General features: G+C 50.7%; 3 protein-coding genes across 8 annotated transcripts; all 3 read right to left on the bottom strand.

The window, feature by feature from the left end:
• Window positions 1–44: 44 nt before the first annotated feature.
• Window positions 45–8422, bottom strand: ccdc171 (coiled-coil domain containing 171). Of its 5 annotated transcripts, none has more exons than XM_078794904.1 (26): window positions 8346–8422; window positions 7559–7647; window positions 7304–7484; window positions 7094–7235; window positions 6852–7021; window positions 6698–6772; window positions 6518–6618; window positions 6311–6449; window positions 6161–6236; window positions 5994–6094; window positions 5841–5930; window positions 5655–5771; window positions 5389–5556; window positions 5169–5315; window positions 3885–4338; window positions 3550–3812; window positions 3337–3477; window positions 3075–3254; window positions 2859–3004; window positions 2744–2798; window positions 2585–2671; window positions 870–2458; window positions 639–787; window positions 394–563; window positions 260–325; window positions 45–189 (listed from the first exon to the last, which is right to left on the bottom strand). In XM_078794904.1, exons 1-22 carry the CDS (start codon window positions 8382–8384, stop codon window positions 2393–2395), a joined length of 3027 nt encoding a protein of 1008 aa, XP_078651030.1. In that variant the 5' UTR covers window positions 8385–8422; the 3' UTR covers window positions 45–189; window positions 260–325; window positions 394–563; window positions 639–787; window positions 870–2392. The 5 variants fall into 5 exon arrangements, with proteins under 5 accessions (XP_078651030.1, XP_078651031.1, XP_057924906.2 ...); XM_078794905.1 differs by having other exon boundaries at window positions 639–784; XM_058068923.2 differs by having other exon boundaries at window positions 639–2458.
• A 351-nt stretch (window positions 8423–8773) lies between these two features.
• pacs1b (phosphofurin acidic cluster sorting protein 1b) lies at window positions 8774–14885 on the bottom strand. 2 transcript variants are annotated; one of them, XM_058069349.2, is made up of 24 exons: window positions 14561–14885; window positions 13831–13918; window positions 13671–13760; window positions 13458–13583; window positions 13240–13384; window positions 13076–13167; window positions 12929–13006; window positions 12795–12854; window positions 12564–12724; window positions 12390–12483; window positions 12244–12327; window positions 12047–12168; window positions 11851–11989; window positions 11672–11776; window positions 11499–11605; window positions 11221–11375; window positions 11046–11156; window positions 10865–10967; window positions 10760–10802; window positions 10640–10682; window positions 10425–10566; window positions 10107–10348; window positions 9920–10039; window positions 8774–9828 (listed from the first exon to the last, which is right to left on the bottom strand). In XM_058069349.2, the coding sequence occupies exons 1-24, from the start codon at window positions 14710–14712 to the stop codon at window positions 9710–9712; spliced, it is 2721 nt and encodes a 906-aa protein (XP_057925332.2). In that variant the 5' UTR covers window positions 14713–14885; the 3' UTR covers window positions 8774–9709. The 2 variants fall into 2 exon arrangements, with proteins under 2 accessions (XP_057925332.2, XP_057925333.2); XM_058069350.2 differs by having other exon boundaries at window positions 12244–12324.
• Window positions 14886–15350: 465 nt separating this feature from the next.
• sf3b2 (splicing factor 3b, subunit 2) lies at window positions 15351–19744 on the bottom strand. The gene is made up of 21 exons (XM_058069339.2): window positions 19577–19744; window positions 19234–19280; window positions 19090–19140; window positions 18716–18931; window positions 18548–18644; window positions 18382–18479; window positions 18197–18305; window positions 18024–18115; window positions 17763–17948; window positions 17578–17700; window positions 17419–17499; window positions 17126–17353; window positions 16901–17050; window positions 16740–16829; window positions 16555–16662; window positions 16371–16478; window positions 16137–16282; window positions 15974–16075; window positions 15812–15911; window positions 15556–15747; window positions 15351–15485 (listed from the first exon to the last, which is right to left on the bottom strand). Exons 1-21 carry the CDS (start codon window positions 19704–19706, stop codon window positions 15414–15416), a joined length of 2526 nt encoding a protein of 841 aa, XP_057925322.2. The 5' UTR covers window positions 19707–19744; the 3' UTR covers window positions 15351–15413.
• Window positions 19745–19915: the final 171 nt, after the last annotated feature.

Below are 19915 nucleotides of genomic sequence, written 5' to 3'. Positions count from 1 at the left end.
GATCCAGTGAACAGAGGAGCCTTCCTCGCCTAGACCTTCATGTCGTTCTGTGCAGGAGGGGTGATGGACAGCCGCCATGAACTCAACGACAGGTCGCGTTTCACCAAAGCGGAGGAACTCTTTGAGGAGCAGCGTCTCCTCTTCTGGGCTCACCATGGACCAACGTTCCAGTGCCTTCCCATCGGCTCGCTGCTGGCACACAAAGTTCTGGAGTGGTTCTGAACAGACACCAGGATGACCACGCCGGGCGTGTGTTTACCTGCAGCTTGTACCCACGCACGTAATCAGCCAAAGTCCAGCCCAGTGAGCGCAAGATGTGAGCCACCTGCAGATGACAGGAAGGGACAGCTCCTTCAAAATAAAGGCTGAGTGTCACTGCCGCTGAGGGCATACCTGCTGTGGTGTCAGCACACTGTAAAGGCGGTCCAACAGGATCTTCAGTCGTACAGGAAGTGCCTGAGTGCCATACAGGACCAGGGAGCTTAGGTCCAAAACTGGTCCAGGAAGGACTGCCTCCACAGGGCCACTGTTGGAGGGAGGGAGGGGCCAGAGTTTCCGTATGGCTGCAGAATGAGTGGGTGGGGTATTTTGTCAAAATTTGTTACATCCAGTCAAGGTCAAAGGTCATGCAGTCTTACCGTGTGTCACCCAGCTGTGTCCACAGTCGCATGACCCCACGTCATCATTTCCGACTTCGTAGCGAGGGCAACCACACCTCGGCACCGCACATGTAGAGAGGTTAAAGGTCATCCGGGAAGCCTCTTGAGTGAGCGGCGCCATCATCCTGCTGATTGGTGGACGAGTTACTTCCTGCATGAACATCAGTGCTCGTCTCCTTCCTTTCTCATTCATCTCCGCTCTGCTCGCACCTTTTCTATTTCTTCACGCTGCTTGGCTCCGCCCCCGCAAGCTTTTCTGGCAGATGGGATTGGGTGGAGGAACACTACTCCCTCCACCTCCACCATTCCTGCTCCTGTTGAGAGGTCAAAGATCTGGCCGAATGACCCATCACGTGACTTGCTTTTGGAGCCACTTTATTAGGAACACCAGCATCAAAGCTCATACGAGGTTAGCGAATGGGTTGGAACTGGAACCTGAAGAAGGTGAACATCACATCGATGCCCCTCTGGCTGACACACTTTCCCGCCAAAAGCCCTGGTGGGTGAGGGGGGGGATTTCTCGTCGAAACCTTGGCGCTGGTTCCACCCCAAGTTCCTGTTCATGTGTTTGTTCCAAAACCAGGCCATATTGCTTTTCCACTAAACAACGCCGGTCAGGACCAGCATCCGACAATCCCAACTTGTCAAGACACGGAAAAATTCCTTTGGTCAACAGGGAACCAAAAGGGGAAGAATAAGATCAGGACATGACATTTGGACTTCCTACAGACTTCAGGATCAGCGGCGGAAGAACCGAAAAGGCACGCAGTCTTCTTTTCCCCGTCGGCCATTTTTCTGTCATTTGTCACCACATTAATGTCGCCACCACCATCAGTTCCATTACCACCCACTTACCCACACACACACACATGCACGCAAACTCCATCATGCGTGCCTCCCGTCGCCACCGTGGAAGTGTGTCATGCTCCGCCTCTATGTCGCTCTTTGTAGCCGGTCCAAGTTGGCGGCGGAGCCATGTGTCTCTGTCAGGTACAAGTAGGACAACTTCCTCGTGCCTCATAAGTCATTCCTTTTATTGCAAGAGTGTGTGTGTTTGATGTCTCTGAACCAGTGCGCGCGCGCACACACACACACACACACACACACACACACACACACACACACACACACACACATGGCCTCAGTGGCAATGAAGACCACTGGTGACATTTTGCTGCTAAAAATCCATTTATGTGATATTTTCCTGGTTGTTCAGGGATTAGGAAAGAGATGTTTTTATGGGCGGGAACACAACTTAACTTAATCTGCTACGACAACATCTGTGACAGAACCTCAATGAGAACACCAGCGTCAGCGCTCATGCCGGTTTTATGTATGCGTTGGCACTTTTTTAACTTGGTGTCCACACACACACACACACACACACACACATCGTACTTTTTCACAAGAAACGCCAAGCAGGGAAAATATGATGTTTTGTCCTTTCAAGTTCATTGATCCCCTCGTGTTCCGATGAGCAGCAATCAAGACAAAAGAGACGTCCTATTTATGCCGTGTGTGCGCAGCAGCAGCGTCTTAAGTCGCACACGCGCACGCAGAGCCTGGGGGCGTGGTCTCCTGAGGATGCTCGGAGGGACACGCTCGCTATAGGGCGTGCTGATGCGTCACTTTTGTTGCGCGAGTGCGCTCAAAGTGCTACAAAGAACTACAAGAAGAACACACTGGGACTTCCTGGTCTTCTAGACCTTCACTTTTGTTCACCTTTGCTCTCGTCACACATTTTCCTCTCCTTCGGAGACAGGTGGTGAGGGGGCGGGCAGGGCTTGAACATCAGACACCTGGAAGCAAACACAAGTTGATTTCAACTCCTCCCACTTTGCTCCAAGATTAAGGTCGATCAGGAGATCTTTTCCTGCACTGGTCCACAGGGAAGTCATCAGATGTGAGAGGAGGGAGGATCTTACCTGACATTTTCCCAGGATGCTCTCCGCTCCAGATGTCCCCATTTGATGGACGGGTAAGGCCAGTGAGTGGATTAGACCGCCTGTCAGCTGACCAGGAGATTCAAACATGTTAACGAAGGACGAATGGACTGGTGACCGCTGACTGGTGACTGTGTTCACCTTCTTGTTGCGGTGCTGTGCTGCATTTTCATAGCTGATCACATGATCCTGGCGCCTACACAAACAAGAAGTGAAGGACATGATGGCACCGAGGATCCAGGTATACGCTACCTACCAGTTGGCATCCTGAAGCTGCTGATCAACATGTCGTAGACACCCTCGCAGGCTCCGCCTCTCCTCCTGAGCCCGCGACAGACGTCTAGCCAGGACCCTCGACAAGCGCTCCTTTCCTCTCAGGCGCTGCCGAGCCGCCGCCAGTGACTGTGCCATGACAATGAGAACATCAAACACTCAGCGGCACATGACTGTGTGTGTGTGTGTGTGTGTGTACCTCTGCCATGTGGCTGAGCGCACGGTGGCTGTCGGCCTGCTCGGTAGCGTGCGTGTCGACTTGTAGCCGCAGAGCATCGAGCTGCATCGACTGCTCCTGAACCAGTTTGTGAGCTTCCTGTTCTCTGCTGAGCGCATGGCGGAGCTCCGTGCACACACTGTGAAAGTGATGCCCTGGGACCTGTGCACATACACAAACACATACTGAAACCAGACTGTCCATGTGTGTGTGTGTGTGTGTGTATGTGTGTGTGTGTTCGCACCGTCCTGCAGGTGACCTCCCCTCGTTGCTCTGCCCTCCTTAGTGTGGACACCTCAAGCCTCAGGGTCCGCCTCTCCACTTCGGCCGAGTGGAGTCGTTGGCTGAAGAGCAGGAAATACTGTTGAAGGCCAGACACCAGGGTCTGGTGGGAGGAAGCAGGTAGAGGTTAAAGGTTGGGATATTGTGGCTTGACTCAAATGATGACCTTCAGGACCTTCAAGGTACTGGGGGGCGGACTCTGTCTGCTCAGTTTCATCTGGTCCAGGATCTCAGGGCCAGAATTTGGTTGGATGACAAGTTGATCCAGGAGTCGGGACAGCCCAGATTGAGCTGCTGACATCACAACTGGAGGAGTGCTTGCCAGTGCCCCCTGCAGGTCTGCCATGCAGGACAAGATGACGGAGGAGAGAGTTTTGGAGCGAAGCCAGCGAACGCACGCAGCATCACGACCTTCATCGCAGGCAACATCCACTTTGTCTGCGTCACAAATTCATCATATCAACATCACTGGCGTTCGTGTGCTTCTTCTGCCATGAAAACTTCACCTACTGCCTGCATCATCTTGTCCCATCAGATTTGCCGTAGCGACACACACTGCTGGCCCGCTGCCTCCTCTCTCCAGCCGAAACAACACCAGGCTCCTCTTGGCGATGTCACGCCACCACCTCACCGCCAACAGCACGCAGGCGTACTTCCTCCAACGTCTCCTCCCTTGACTCCTCTGCCCTTCTGCTTCTCCTTCTCCTAGAGCACCGGTCAACCTCCTCAGCTCCTTCTCCAGCTCCTCCCTTGCCGCCAAGCGTGTGGCCAGAAGACGTTTCTGCTCACTGAGGCTGCGCAGGCGAAGCTCAGTGTGCACCGTCATGCCAGCTAGGAGTGCGCACGCCGACAGGAAGGAGGAGGACCTCTTACGGCTCCGCAAGAGGTAGTCGTGGAGACGTGACAGGTCAGAGGTCAAAGAGCCTACTCGATCCTGAAGAGACCGGCACTTGGAGCGATTCAGCTGAGAATAAAACAGGAAACAGAAAAAAAATCTAGTTTGGTGATGATATGGTCTGTATTGTTTTTCTGGTTGTTGTCGTTCCCAAAAAATGATGTGGCTGTTTTTTTTTTCAAATGAATTTGGTTTGTACATATCTGTGCAACAGTGAAAATGTCATTGAGTTGTCCCACAGAACTTATGATTTACTGTAAGTAACTTCGGCGGTACAAAAACGTAACAGTAAGACACACTGAGTGACGGACAGCCACAGGTGTCAGTCTATTAGATTTAGGTCTATCCAAGGAAGGAGGAAGGACGCCATGTAATGCTTTTGCCTACCACTAGAGGGTAGCCTCTACGTGTACTGTAATTTGTGGCAATGCAGGAATGCTTCCTATTATAGTTTCCAGTGGAGTCACGGTTTTTAATTTTTAATTCAGGTACCCCCCTTGACAGGACCCTAGGGAGTAGAAGCATTGCTTTGGACTCTGAATTTTTACATGCAACAGTGAAAATGTGTCATAACCATTTTTTGTGCCTTCCAAAATAAGTACATAGTTTGGAGGTATAGACTGGAAAACAAAATGGAGCCATAGCTTGAGCCCTTACCTATTCCCATTTGAATGGTCAATATGGTCATTATGGATGTACGGATCTGTGTTGGAACACTGTGATGTTTCCATGCTGGGTTGCATTGATGTTTATGTTTGTGACAGATCTAACATTAGATTGTATCCTCCAATGGCGTATCATCTAAATCCCAACAAACTGAGCTTTTGGATTGCTAATGGGGTACCGTAAAAGTGGTTAAAGTAAACCAGTTACAAGTGTGTCATCATTAGCATCCTTACCTGCAGCTCATGGGCATGTTGGCTATTCCTGGCCTCCTCCCGCATCCTCACGCTCTCCTCCATACGCGCTAACTCACATTCGTGACTGCGCTGCAGTTCCTGCATGCACGCGCTCGTCTCCTCACACACGCTCTGCAGATGGGCCACCTGCAGGGTGGACAGGGGCCAACATCAAGATGATTGATCAAGATGGGCTGCAACAACACTGTGACGGCCGCACCTTATTCTTGGCCTCCTGTCGGTCGGAGGTCAGCTGCTCCAACTGCTGAGTGATGACATCACGCAGCTCCACCCGGGTGAAATCATCCAACATGCTGTGGGGTTCTTGGAGGACCGTGCAGTCCACCATCAGGCGCTGATGAACAGAGTAGAGGAAGGATATGTGTGCCTAACACACACACACACACACACACACACACACACACACACAGAGAAGACGTGCAGTGTTAGCAAATAATGGAAAAAAGTCAAACTTGCTAATCTGACCTTTGACATCTCCTGCTTGTCCTTCTCCAACTTTTCCTTCTGTGTGGACCAATCACGGATCTCCTCTTGCAGGCGTGTCACTTCCTCCTGCAGCTTGAGTGACAGCTGTCGAGACTCCTGCAGAAGAAACCACAGCGTTGTCATCCAGGCTGCGTCTACTCAGGGAGCTGTTTAGATTGTTTGTACTTGGAGGCATCGCTTCTGATCCGAAGTCAGCTTTTGGAGAACCTGCTTCTCCTCGTGCAGCCTTTCAGACGCCAACAGCAGATCCTGAACCTGCATGGACAGGTAATCAATCAGAGCACGGACAAAGAAGCAAGTCGGTGCTCACACACTCACCTGTCCGTCAGCCTGCACCAGTCTGCGCAGCATGGACTTGAGTAGATGCATTACATCATCAGAAGGACTCCGTTTCCCATCATCCTTTGTGGAAACGTAGCCTGTAAACAACCGTGATTGGTCACACTGGTTCACAGCAGTCTAAAATGATGACATCATCATTGTACCTGCACGCATGTGTTCTTGGAGAGCTTCTTTGATTTCTTCCAGGACATTCCCACGCTGCACTTCTCTCTTCACAGCCTGGTGACCAGGATGTTCATGACCATATTAGGCATTTCCCACTCTTAAGTTGAGTATGGTTGTATGTATGGCACCTGTTCCAAGAGCAGGTGTGTGTTGACGTGCATGCTCTTCTCCTCCTCCAGCATTGCTGTGAGTTCAAAGGCCGTCCTCCTCTCTGTTTCCAAGGCGACAGTCAGCTCGGACTTGCACTGCTCGTGCTCTGTCTGCAACCTGAACACACACACAAACGTGAGCATTTGTGCCTCCGGGTCAATAATGCGTATGTGAGATGCTCTCACCTCTGCAGAGCATGCTCAGTGCGCTCGCTCAACTCTGCTTGAAGCTGCTCTAGCTTGGACTCCGCCTCCTGCTGGTTGCGGCGCTCCACTGCAAGTGCCACCTCCGGACAAGCAAAAGCAATCGAGCATCTGTGCATATGTGCATGTGTGTGTGTGTGTGCATGTGCGTGTTTCAATCACCTCCACCTCCTTCTCTTGCGCTTTCTGCAGCACCACCATCCTCCTCTCTGCCAGCTCCAGGGCCTCCTCTTGACACTGGAACGGACATGGACAACAGTCCAACCATTCATACAGTGTGTGTGTTTGTGTGTGCGTGAGGGCACGTGTGTGTGACCTGTAGGAGGCAATGCAGGCGTTCACTCTCTGAAGTCAAAGTTTCAATCAGTGCGTCACGTTCGTCCACTTCCTGCTGCAAAGCATCCTGGTCCTCCTTTCTGGCCTGCTGAATCATGTCCAGAGCCTTGTGCAGTTCCTGGACAGTCTGCTGGAGTTCTGCACCTTGATCTTCACGTGCGCCAAGTTATTTGGTGCTTTGTTAGATCCACTAAAAAGGTGTTGTTTGGTTTGTTTATGTACCTGAGAGTGTTGTGATGTCGTGATGTGTTCTCTGGGCATCTCTCTTGCTCACTGCCAGCTGGTATTGAAGCTCCGACCTCTGGGCTTCGCCTTGCTCCACAGAGGACCTGAGCCGGGCGAGCTCCGCTTTCAGTGAGCACAGCTACAACACACACACACAGATGAGACGAACTCGTCTCCTTGGCAAAGATACGCTAGTTGTCTTTTCACCTGCTGGTTGTATGTGGATGTCATCTCCAGCTTTTCTTTCTCCAGCTGATGGATCCTCCTCCTCGCAGTCAGCTGGCTGTCACATGACATCTGTCCTGCCTTGGTCGCCCCCTTTTCTACAGCATCACTGCAGTCACTCATGTCTCCTCCTTCCTGCAGGGGCGTATCCACCTTGTTCCTGCTGGTTAGGAAAAACATCTAGCACATGTCCACCAAGTTCTACTGACATTCATTGTTCATTAATCAAGATGCAACCTCCGCCATGTTGTCCCGGTCTCCGCTCCGACCACGCTACAACTGCTGGGTAGTCTCCTTTGCTCTGGTGGGTTGTTCTGCATGGTTTCCTGTCAGAAGTCAACTTGCTCTTTATTTGTGTAGAAGGAGAAAAGCACACTAAGCATGTGACATCACTGTCAGGAGATGGGTTCATATCTCTGTTAGAACTTCCCTGTGTAGAGTTAGCATCTTCTGCCCATGCTTGTGTAGGTACTCTCCGGGTAGCCCGGCTTCATCCCACTTTCCAACATGCTAGGTTAATTGGAGACTATAACTTGTCAATTGCTGTGAATATGACTGTGAAATGGTTGTTTATCTGCTTGTGCCCTGCAACTGGCTGTGACCAGTCCAGGGTGTACCCCGCCGCTGGGATAGACTCCAGCATACCCGCGACCCTTGTGAGGATAAGCGGCATAGAAAATGCATGGATGGAGAAAAGCAAAGCTGTTTTGTGGTTGGCATGGCAAACCTACCGGCCATGTTCACTCTGCAATAGTCAATTTAGGTGAAGCTGTTATCGAATCATTTTTTTAATCAAACGTCAAACACAATAAGTGGACGTTTGTTTGTTTATGAAAGAGTTGTTGTTTAACACCATGACATAGATAATCTCTGATCACAAACAAGCCAGCAGCGTCAAATCTTCCCCTGGGCTTTACGCGGTTAATTCAGTGTCGAAAGGAAACATTATAAACGTATTGGGGTGTAACGCTAAAACGACAAAAATGCTTTCTGAAACGATTATTTCTTAAATTATTACACTTACTGCCGGACAGAAACTCTCGTCGTTTGAATCAGACGCCATCTTTAAGTGTACTTACGTCATTTCCGCATCAAACGAGGATTGGCTGTCCGATTCCTCCTGCCATTTTTTGGTCTTCCTGTACTTTCAAAGTAATGTGCCAATATATTTTTGACCCACCTACTGATATCGATTAATTTTGCCTGATTGGTAGAAAGGCTTCTGTGCAACGAGTTAGCCAATGAGAAGCTTGATCCCGCCCACCTACTTTGAGGGTAATTTTGACAGACGTGTATTTCACTGGACAGTCACGATACACAAAATAGTATATAAAATAAAATAATTATATAAAGTATATAAAATAATTCGGTATTAATAATGAATTGGCATTTGTATAGCTTGTGAACAATGTAAAATATCCAAGTACAAAATATGATTTATTGATTTATTTATTTACAAAAACAAATGAAACAACACTTTAGCTTTTCATTCACTTCTGTTGGACTGACAAATGTAACGATGAAAAAGCAGTACTATAAAATATATCAATACAATGTAACATATGTACAGGCATTATTATTATTATTACTATTACTGAGGCTAAAGGCAAAATGTAGAAGAGACAATGGCATGTGCAAAATATCTCTTCATATGTCTGTCAGTCACAATGTTGTAATTTGTTTCCATGACGACAAGAGCACAATTACAAGCTGATGGCTTACACCGCCACGCACGAGTAACACAGACGAACAGCCTCAAGTGTGTGATGCTCACGACAACACCAATACATTAAGATGTAACGTGGATCACTTTCAGCACCAGAACAACACACAACTGCAATAGTCAAATAATGTACTTTTGTTTTCTTTTTGTTTTGCCAGAATTCATCCTCAACGTCTCATCATTGACCTTGGATCTGCCTGCAAAGAAGCAATGTAAGATCATTTGTAGATGTAATGTCATGATGTTAAATTTAAGATGTTATCATTTGAATGTAATGTCATTTTCAAAATCAACATGTCATTTTTTTTCACTTTAATTTAATGCTCTTCCTCTAATGCTTCATTTTATCTTCCAATGCCTTCCCATTTTTGGCTCCCACTGTTATTTTCAAGTAGTTTTTATTCTAATTAGCTGTTATGCTAATATTTTACTTGTTAGCCATTTTGGGTTTTGAATCATGTAATGAGGTGTAATGAGCCAAACCTCCACCCCCACACACACACACACAGCAAGTGGCCATCCTCCATGGAGTACGTGTAGTACTTCAGTCTTAAACTGCAGGGGGCACTGTGATGTGACATTTCTGGGAATTCAGCAGATTTGCTTGATGTGTGCAGGGCAGACCTGTCAAAGATCAAGCCAGGGTGCAAGTATGCAGCCGCCCCTTAGGGGGGAGGCTTGGTATAGCCGAAAAGTCCAACAGGAATGTATTTCACGTGAGTGGGCCACTGGGCGGCTAACTGGAAGAACTTGACGTCGTTCCACTCGACACCGTCGATGGACACTGGGGAGGCGACAGAAGACAAAGGTGGCATCAGAATATGGTATTTAGGATGCAACTCAAGATGGCGGCTTAGACGCTGGCTAAGACTAACCTTTCAGGATGGTCTGCTGCTGCTTGGCCGAGCAGATAAGGCGGCTTATGCCTTCGATCACCTGACTCTTAGAGTCCATTTCCTTCTCTCTGGGCTTCTTTCCCAGGAAGATGGTCGGCACTGTCAACAAAAGCCAAAGTAGCAAAACATTCCAAAAGACAACAAGAATATATGCCTTGCCGCTCACCTTTTTTGTTCTTCTCCTTGGTGACGACTGTCATGGCCATGGTGCTGGCGTGAATGCCATGAGGCTCGCTGCCGCCCCCGGCTGGCAGCCTACTGACCTGCAGCGAGCGGAAGGCGCTCTTCAGCGTGTTTTTGCACGCTGTGTCACGCCGCTCACCTTCCCGCCTTTTCTCGGCCAGCGATGCCAGCCAGTAGTCCACCTGCAGGCCAATGGCGTCAACGCCATGAGACATGCCGGGACTCCTGGGAGTGAGAAGCCGGCTACTATGTTAGCCCGCCAACTTGACAGGTGCACATATGTGGCAAATTTAAGACTTACCCTTGCACTGTGACGCTGCCCATTGAAGGGGACGAAGGGGGTGTGGCCGCTTCTTTGATCATCCCTGTGGGGGAGCCATGGGAGGGAGGGGATGTGGAAGGGACGGCCAAGCTCACAGACACACCTCCCTCCTCTGCGTCCCCTTAAACATGAAAAAGGAAGTAAAGTTACAATATTACCAAGTTGGCCCTAGTAGTGTGATTCCACACCCTTACCTGCCAGCGAGGGCCCAGACTCGATCACACCCACCTTGACCACCTGGAAAACAGGAAGTATTATCAGATTATCGGTCAAACAGTCAAAGGTCTGACATCAGAAAACGAGCGAACTCTTACTCCAACAAAAGGAATGAACTTCTGGTAGGAGTCTTCCTCTCGCCTACAGAGAGACGTCAGCTGTTACTGAGTGCAAAGATGCAGTAGATGAGCGTGTTTACTCACGTCCTATGTTTGCAAGTCAGCATGGCTTCGCCAATGGGAAGTTGGTGCGTGACCACGGCACCGTTAATGTACTGAGCAATCCGTCCGGCCACATCCAGTTGGTCTGAAACACAGGCACACACCAAAGTCACAAAAATGTTTCGGATGGTGCCTCATGACATCATCGCCATCGGGGGGTTACCTGTGGCAGGAGGCTCAGAGCGACTGAAGACATCTCGCCAGGCGCCGTCCAGAAAGGAGGCACTGTAGCGGTTGTCCAGGGCGCCAAGGTGCTTGGCAACCGGATGGGAGCCTGAGAAGAGAACGTAAACAGCTGTGATGGGCGGGGCTTGTCAAATGGCAGCGGTCTGGCTTACCCAGGGGCACCACCAGGAAGCGCATGTGGCCGAGCCAGTCGGATGTCTTGCTCGCGAGCTGCGTGACAAAGAACTGCAAGATGGCGCCCAGGTAACTCTGACTGCCAACCGCCGCCACCTTCACAGCACGCGGCATGGACGCATTACAGTTGCAACTGCCAATCAAACCACACCAACACACTTTTATTGTGAAGACAGGAAGCAGAGTTGCAGCTGCCAATGAAAAGAGATGAACGTGACGTTATTGGAAAGGCGGAAAGAAGAAGAGGAGTACTCACAATTTCTGGATTCGCGTAAGAACGGCCGACAGGACGGCCTGGATCTCAGCTGGCGAGCACGTGCACACCACTGGCTGTTTGTGCACCTGCAGCTGCTCCAGCACGTACTACGGTATATGCACACACAAATGCAGTCGATGGAGATTGGAGACATGGTGGTGGGACACGCCTACCTGTCCCTGCCAGTCCCCCCCATTGACCAGGATGAGGCTTTCCGGGAGGGCGGAGTCAACCAACAAGATGTGGTTGAGCTGGTCATACATGGCCTTCCTCAGGACCTACGTGCACACACACACACACGTGTGTAAAAGGGACGCTAACCACCAAAGCAGGGCCGGGTGGCCATGTTTACCGGCGTGCCATGCGTCAGCTCGGGTGACCTCTCAGAGTCGGAGCTGTTGGTGCGCTCACTCAAAGGTTTGGACAGCTGGCGTTCCTTCATCGGGGTGCTGCTGCGCTTCTGCCTGGATGGGGTGTGGCCTCCATCCAACCTGCAAGAGTGAAGGTTGTCAGTTAAGGCGTCACAAACACGTACGCTGTTTGGTTACCTTGGCGATGGTGCTGTCTGGCTGTCACTTTTACTGCTTTTGACGGGTGTACGAGTATTCTCAGCAACGGACACCGTGATGCAGGGGCCCGAGTCGGCGACCAGTTCCTGATCCACGACTTCCTGTACGTGCACACACGGCAATGAAACCCCTTCAGATACACATACGTGCGAGAAGACTCAGCAGCAGGTTCGTACTGGGATCTCGCTCTCGGACAACACCTCCTCCAAGTTGCGACTACGAGAAGTTTTCATCTTGTCTGGAGGAGGCGGTTCCCCCTGCTGGCAAGACAGCGCATATCAAACAACACACCCAATCAGCAACGTCTCCCGTCTAGACTTACCAGACTCAAAGTGTCTCGGCCCAAACTGCCTTTGCTGTTTAGACTTCCAATTTCTGTCTGGGAGCTGGATTGGGACATTCCCTCAAAGAATGGCCTGAACGGACAAACATGAAAATGGACAATGAAGCTTCCTCGTGGATATGAGCCGCACTGTCCGACACAGGTAGCTAATACCTCAGTTTGGGTTTGGGCGTGCTCAGGATGCTGTCAGTCTCGTCCATGTCGGGTCCGCTGTCGCTCGGGTTGAACATCTCCAGGCTGTCATAGAGCTCATCCAGGTCTTCTTCCACTTCCTGGATTTGCTCCCTCGACACATGCTCTAGACCGAAACCCACCTGGATGCCACACAGGGGGTAAAGGTGTAACGTAGAGGCCACACCTCCTCACACAGGGTAAGCGTCGTACCTCGTCAGTGACCTTGAACCTCTTGAGCAGCGCCACAAACTTCTGCTTGATGTTAGGTTGCTGTAAGGCAACAGGATGGTAACGTGTCAACGTACGTACGCACGTAGTGAGTGAGCTGGAGGACGGTCTCTTACCCTGCTGATGGCGGCACTGGATGGCAGCTTACGCCTGGGCTTTTTCTTCCTCACCTCCTCGTCTTCGTCGTACAAGTACTGGGCAGGAAGAGACACGTCAATGGACGCTAACAAACATTAACATTAAGTGAAAGAAGCTCTGCCTACTTGTCCATGGACTGGGTCGTCACTGCCCTCCTGCTCAGAGGAGTAGCTCTCTTCCTCCTCCTCGGAGTAATTGTCCATGTCTGGAGATCGATCTGGAGGGAAGCAAATGAAGTGGCCAATATGGACAAAGACGATAATGATGACAATGACAACAGAGGCCATACCTGACATCTTGGCTTTAGGACCTTCATGATCTATGGGCTGGCTGGATAGAGAGTATACACGCATCTCAGCTACGGGAAGCGAGGCGTCCTTCAGCTGGCTGTGCAGGCCCAGAACCTGAGCGCCCTCGCTGGGGTGCTGCATCACCTGCGGAGTCCAGTCCAGTCCAGTCACACGGTCACATGATCAAACCAGCATTGGCAAGGACACAAGAACAAACCTCAGCCATGTTGATGAGGCCCAGGGCGAGCGTCTTGTAGCCCAGGATGGTTCGGTTCTTGTAGCGTTTGCGGCGCTGCAGCATGATCTGCAGCTTGTTGGCATCTCTCTTCAGGAAGTGAGGGTACTGCACTCACACACACAAAAGAGAGAGGAGCACTGAAAAAATAAGGTCTGTGGCGAGGAGGTGGACCAAAGAGGGCAGAATCTTTACCTGTAAAGAGAAGGTCAGCTGAAGGTCGGTCTCGGTCAAACCAGCCGATGACAGAACGATCTCATTGGAGCGAAGGATCCGCTTCGAACCCTGACCAAAACACATGTGAACACAAAGGCGTGCGCACACATTGACACACACCTGGCCGATGACACCTCACCTGCAGTTTGACGGCGATGACCACCGTGGTGAGGTCTTTGTCCAGCTCCTTCAGCATAATCAGCTTCTTCAGAGTCAAGTTGAACAGCCTGATGAACAGACACCATCACATTAGAAGGGCAAAAATGTATCACTGTTCACACTGTTGGCATTATGTTGGCACTGTTAGCTGTTAGCCGATAGGATAGAATATGATAGAACGTTGTCATGTGTGCATGGGTGGGGGAGGGGGGGCTTGTATGTGTTCACACTTGAAAGAGTTGTCTGTGTCCTGTTGGCTCATGAGGGAGGAAGTGATTTAAATGGTGCAACAGGAAGTGCAGCAACACCCTGAAGGTGACCATCTTGGACGCCTTTGGTGAAAGCTTGTGTTGTCATGGCAACGAGCATAGAGTACATTAAGTGTCCAAAATGTGAAGGTACAGTGGTACAAACATTTATGTCCATACATACCTATACATACATAGGCTACATATACAAAAACATGATGTACATTTATACGCTCATGTACACAATATGAATATATACATATACATACAAGTATACATGCATGTATCATCACCCGACTAACCCCCAGGTGTTGTCATGTGACCTCAGTCATAGACGATTCATGGCCAATCACAGGGAGCTGGCAGGTAAACAAAAGGTGACACCCCTACCGCCATGAGCTCATCATACACCCACGCGTGAAAACAATGACCGGCTCGTGACTCCTCCCATTCCCGAAATACCTGGGCACACAGCTGGGCGAAGAGCGGTCCACTTCCCAGGTGGCGAACAGGTTCATGTGGACTGGCCGGTTCGAGGAGATGCTGACCGGCTTGGAGAGCTGCCCGTGCGGCGAGGGGACGCCCGTGGCGCGCGGAAGCCCTCCTCGCTCCATCCTGACGGCGGGAGAGCCAAGCGGGAAAGGAGGGAGGCTTCCTGGTTGTTTCCCTTGCCGCAGCAGCAAAGGAATAATGGCCGCCAGGCAGCGAGCTCGTTCCCGGGGACCGCGTCCTCTCTTCGTGCGACAAGGAAGCGGAAATTGGCGACTCACGAGCACGCCCCCGGAGAGCTGGACGAGAGCGCGCGCGTAGCAGCAGCTGGGCGTGCGCGTCACCGTGTATGGTCTGTACACGCGCAACTACGGGCGCATGAACGCGGGGGAGGGGCTAAATGTGTGTGCTAATATTCCACTTTATTCGACCAGCAACAGAACGTGTTAAACATGAAGTCAAAAGCATTGCTAATGAGGTGCTAGCTAGCAGAGTGATATGTTGTGAGCCATAACTACCGCTGCGCTAGCTAGCTCTGCTAGCTAGCATTACAGCCCCCAAAGCTTATTGAGGAGGTTAGGCGATTATAAAGAGGTCACCTCATAAGCTAAGGTCACCCGTCACACTCACACGTATCAGTCAGGTGATGCCAAGTCCCACGTGCTCCAGCAGTAAGTATTTGGGTCATACAACAACTTGATCCCTCGTGGTCTCAAACTGAATATTAAGCTACTTTTATTTACAAAAACTGGAAACACACAAATAAATAAAAAAAACAACCTTTATTGTGACAGTAAAACATGAGGTTCCTCTTTGCAGTGGTTGTCTAGAACTTAAACTCTTTGTACTTCTTAGCACCGCCTCGTGTGTCCTGAGGCTGAGCCTTCCTCTTCTTTTGCTGGGGATGACATCATCACAATCATCACCATCACAACAACCACCACCACCACCACATTATTATTGCATACCTTCTGTTTGGCGGCATGCTCGGCCACCATGTCGCTGAAATCCTCTTTCTCCACCTGCGCTTGCTGTTCGCGCACGTGCTCTTCATACTTCTGCGTCATGGCCATGGGGTCCAGCTCCAGCTCCTCTGGCGCCAGCGCCACCTCCACACCATGCGACTCTCCCCCACCAATGGTCTTACGGGTCACCACGGCCTAGACACACAACAAGCATGTAGGTTATAAAAGGATAGACGACAAGGAAAAATGCTCTACTCACCGCAGACATGTCGTAGATGTGCGTTGAGGCCATCATGGCGGCGCCAACCGGGCCCGTTCGTCTCTCTGGAAGGACGGTGAAGAGCTGTGGCGTCTCGTTGCTGCAAGGACAAGAAAAGAGTCAAACAGAGAGAAACATGATGACAATGACTTCTCTACTCACCCGTCCATGGCCTCCTCAATCTTCTTCTTCCTCAGCTCGATGAGTTCAGGCGTCTCCATGCCAGCGGGGACGGATGAAAAGCCTCCTGGCGTGATCAGCCCGCTGGAAAGACGCCACTGCGTCATCATCACTGTGACGCCGCGTCATAATATTTAACGTCTACCTGTCTGCTGGTGTGAAGAATCCCGTCTCATCTGGTTTCTCCTCATCGCTCTCCTCCTCCTCTTCCTCTTCCTCGGATGACTCTTCGTCGGACGGCTCCAGTTCGCCCCACGTAGAGCGGTCCACCTCCTCCTCTTCCGCTTTGGCCTGCTCGCATTAATTGTCAGCACAAGTAATTAATTTAGAGTCAGCACCTCACGTTTAGACGTTCCACTTCAGGCCAGCGCAGACTCACCTGGAAGTCTGAAGAGTTGGTCCCAAACACGTCACCATAAAGCGGTTTGCCCATTTCATCCACGGGGGGTTTCCCCCAGCCACCAGCGTGATAGCCAAAGGTGCAGTTCTGGAGGAGGTGAAATAGAGGATGTTGTTAGAGGACATTCGGAACGTCAAGTGCAAGTCATCGTGGTGGTCGTTACATCTGGAATGGGCGAGTTGAGTCCAGGGATCTTGAGGTTGGGGTAAGACGGAGGGGGGCCGTACCGCTGCATGGCAATCAACCAGGGGGGCGGGACCTTGTGAGAGTTCTGGGAGAGGAGACAGGCATGAGTGCTGTGTCAGGTGTTCAACTTTCCCGCTGTGAGGCAACGCCACAGGCACTCACTGGTCCGACTGGCATTCCGAGAGCGATGCGAAGCTCATCAGAAAGGTCACCTGGCTTCTTCTCCTTCAGGCGGGTCTCAAACTCTTTCCCCTACACACAGGCATTAACATACTCAGCAACCTCGGCACACAAGGCAGGAAGAACGTACCGGTGAGTGTTACCTCATAGTAAAGGTCTCCATGAATGGTCAGCTTGGGCTTGATCTGCCACTTGAAGAAGGCATCGTGAAGTTTTTGGTAATCGATGTCGATCTTTCCCATCTTGGGACGAACTTTTTCTCTCATTTTGGTTTTCATGGTTTTAGCATCCTCCTGTGAGATACAGACGAGATTGCTCATGACACTTCTGAACTTCTCGTGCAACAAGGGCGCTCTCATCCACCCTACCTTCTCCTGCAGCGCCTCTCTCATCTCCTGGATGCCGGTCCTCCTGATGAATTCCGGGAGTTGGAAGGGTGGCTTTTCGATACCCCTCTTCCCCTGCAGGTACTTGCGCTTAAAGCACCAGTGGCGAGGAACCGGCACTGTGTTCCGGGTGGCCTTGAGGTGCACCAGCAGTTTGGGCTCCTGGGCAGTCACGTCATGCATCTCCACCACGTCTGGACGGGCCACCAGCTAGGAGGAGCGGAGGGAGGTGGTTGTCAGATAAAACGAGTCACACAGGTGGAGGTGGAGCTTACCTGCTTGAGCTCAGCCACCGTGAGACGGTTCATCCTCCTCAACTTCTTCTTGGACAGTTTAGGAACATCTTGGCGCACTTCCTGTCCAGGAGAGACAAACATCTTTATTGTGGAACAATTGGATTTACGGAAGTGAAAGACAGGACCAGAAAGTCAAACCTCGTCACTGTCGTCACTGTCTTTCTTTTCCAACTCAAAGCCTTTCTTCCTCAGGACAGTCATTTCAAGTTTTTCCGTCTTGTCGGGCTCCTTATCCTTGTCCTTCTTGAGATCGTCAGTCAGCTGTCAATCAGAGGAAATGCCGTTAAGCTTGAGTGACAGCAGCCAATCCCACATGGACTCACCTTGAAGGCGTCAAAGATGCGCTTGAAGAAGATGTAGTTCGGGTCGTAGATCTGCGGCTCCTCTGTGACATACTCTATCTCCACTTGGGGCTCGTCTTCCTCCTTCTCGCCGTCGCTCTGCTCCTTCTTCTCCTGAGCACGCTTGTTCTTGCTCTTCTTCTTGCGGTTCCTGCGCCGGCGGTTCTTCTGTGGAGAAAATGATCTCACATCATACCACCCAGCGGCAAGGAGACTAACACACAAGAAGACAATAAGACTTACGTCCTTCTTGGACATCCGACCATCATCGTCTTCTGCCTCAGACGCTCCACGTGCTGAACCGTTGAAGTCTACGTCGGTCCCGCCGGCTTCTTCTGCTCGTGAAGACGGCAAACAAGACAGTGTTGATGGAAAAGCAGCAGCAGGGCACCGGGCTTGTGGAGACGAAAACAAACCTGCAGGGTCAATATGCTGCTCCTGTCTGATCTCCTTCAGTTGGAGGATCTTCTCAAGGGCCTGAGGAATCTTTGGCCCCCCGATACTTATCTCCTCGCTCTGCCAGGCCTTCAAAGAAACATCACAGTCTTAGTTGTGTGCCAACAAAGTGCGGGCGGGGTCCATTTGGGATGGGGCTGCTCACCTCCCTGTTGTCGTCCCCGGGCGGGGGAGGCACTCTCTGTCTCTGGCTGGGCAGCATGCTGACGCCCGGAGGCAGAGGCCCACGAGGATCCAAGCCCACTGAGGGACACACAAGCAGGCGGTGAGAGGGTGAAGGACGTGCTACACCAGGAAGGTCACATACATACTTCGAACTGTGTTGACTGGTGGCAACGCCCTGCCAATCGGTCCCTGCTGCATGTGAACCATCTCCTGCTGGCGCTCCTGCTCCATGAGCACGGCAGCCTGAATCAACAAGTTTGACCACAGATGATGACATCACATTAGCGCCATGCTGGCTCCAATTGTCCTCTCACCCTCTTCTGCTGCTCCAGAAGCTCCTGGTTATCCGAAAGGTGGCCATCGTGCTCCTCGTGCTGCATCACAATGGCCGCCCTCTGCAGATGGTCATCTTGCAACAGGCCCGGGGGTGGCATGTGCATGGTGGGAGGCGGCGGTCCCCCTGGCATCATGCTCATTGACGCATGCAGCATTCCCCCCATCACGGGTGGCATGGCCTGCATGCCGGGCATCTGTGGTGGAACAATAGCCACGTTGACATGAGGAGATTTTCCTCTTTCCGAACGACAAGAATGGAATTGGAATATTTGGGTCCATGTAAATGTGGTTATTGTCCCCATTAGCGGACAACTTTATAATGCATCATCAAATTACGTGAAAGAAAATGTACCTGGGGGCCCGCTGCTTTATCATCATTCGGTTTTCCCAACAGGATGCCAGTCTACACAGGGAAGACATAACATAATGTAACATGACTTCACAACCACAAGACATACAATGTACAAATTGTTTGTTTTATTTGATGTCATTTCACCTGTATCATGTAACCTTTCAGTCTGTCAATCAACTCTTCCCTTGGGCCTGCAGACAAACACAAGCAGAACTAAGCCATGTGCACCTTAGTTTTCGTCACAATGAACAATAACCGTTGTTCTGTCTTCGTGGAACAAAAATAATACAATGGCTAGCTAAGCAGCAAGTCCATGAAAATTAAAGTTTGTTTATAGTTGCGTTCAAAACTCCTCACTGGATCATTAGCAAAACTGGCCAAACGATATAAAGGTAGCGGAAGAGTTAGCATCATTAGCACAGCAACCCTGAGCCAAACACAAGCCTTGTTTTCAACGCTTTTAACACAAATTTCCTTCTTTTCTTACCCATCGTCGGGGCGCCCAACTCGGCCAGTTTGGTTTGGAGCTCCGAGTGGTTCCATGAATTCAAAGCCGCAATCGCACACCCCAAATCGGCCTGGCGAGCATCAGCTCCCGAAGGCGCGTCGGACGCCATGTTGGAGTCTCAATGAACAACTGTGCGTGTTGTGTTGTGTGCGTCACAGCGAGGAGATCCATGACGCAATGCATGATGGGAGACGCATATATCTCTGGGATATGTAGTTGAAGAGACGAGGCACGTCGTATTGACCTTTTATAGTCTGTTCACTAGCTTGCGCTGTTATATTATGGCCGGTAGATGTCGCTGTGAAAATGTATATTTTT

Source organism: Doryrhamphus excisus, linkage group LG2 (genome assembly GCF_037039965.1).
Source record: "Doryrhamphus excisus strain RoL-2023G ecotype Guam linkage group LG2, RoL_Dexc_Guam_v1.1, whole genome shotgun sequence".
Classification (NCBI taxonomy): domain Eukaryota; kingdom Metazoa; phylum Chordata; class Actinopteri; order Syngnathiformes; family Syngnathidae; genus Doryrhamphus; species Doryrhamphus excisus.
This window is presented reverse-complemented; position numbering and strand designations above follow the sequence as displayed.

What these genes read in the sequence shown, in the direction of transcription:
- ccdc171 (XM_058068923.2), bottom strand. Translation starts at nt 8,384, where the DNA reads ATGGCGTCTGATTCAAACGACGAGAGTTTCTGTCCGGCA. An exon ending in TGGTGCAGGCTGACGGACAG is followed by an intron (nt 5,931 to 5,993) that starts GTGAGTGTGTGA and finishes CTGTCCATGCAG; the next exon opens with GTTCAGGATCTGCTGTTGGC. An exon ending in ACAAGCAGGAGATGTCAAAG is followed by an intron (nt 5,557 to 5,654) that starts GTCAGATTAGCA and finishes TGTGTGTGTTAG; the next exon opens with GCACACATATCCTTCCTCTA.
- sf3b2 (XM_058069339.2), bottom strand. Translation starts at nt 19,706, where the DNA reads ATGGCGTCCGACGCGCCTTCGGGAGCTGATGCTCGCCAGGCCGATTTG. An exon ending in TGAAAGGTTACATGATACAG is followed by an intron (nt 19,141 to 19,233) that starts GTGAAATGACAT and finishes TTCCCTGTGTAG; the next exon opens with ACTGGCATCCTGTTGGGAAA. An exon ending in GCAGCATATTGACCCTGCAG is followed by an intron (nt 18,116 to 18,196) that starts GTTTGTTTTCGT and finishes CTTCACGAGCAG; the next exon opens with AAGAAGCCGGCGGGACCGAC.
- pacs1b (XM_058069349.2), bottom strand. Translation starts at nt 14,712, where the DNA reads ATGGAGCGAGGAGGGCTTCCGCGCGCCACGGGCGTCCCCTCGCCGCAC. An exon ending in GCCGAGACACTTTGAGTCTG is followed by an intron (nt 12,328 to 12,389) that starts GTAAGTCTAGAC and finishes CTGTCTTGCCAG; the next exon opens with CAGGGGGAACCGCCTCCTCC. An exon ending in GGGGGGACTGGCAGGGACAG is followed by an intron (nt 11,606 to 11,671) that starts GTAGGCGTGTCC and finishes CATATACCGTAG; the next exon opens with TACGTGCTGGAGCAGCTGCA.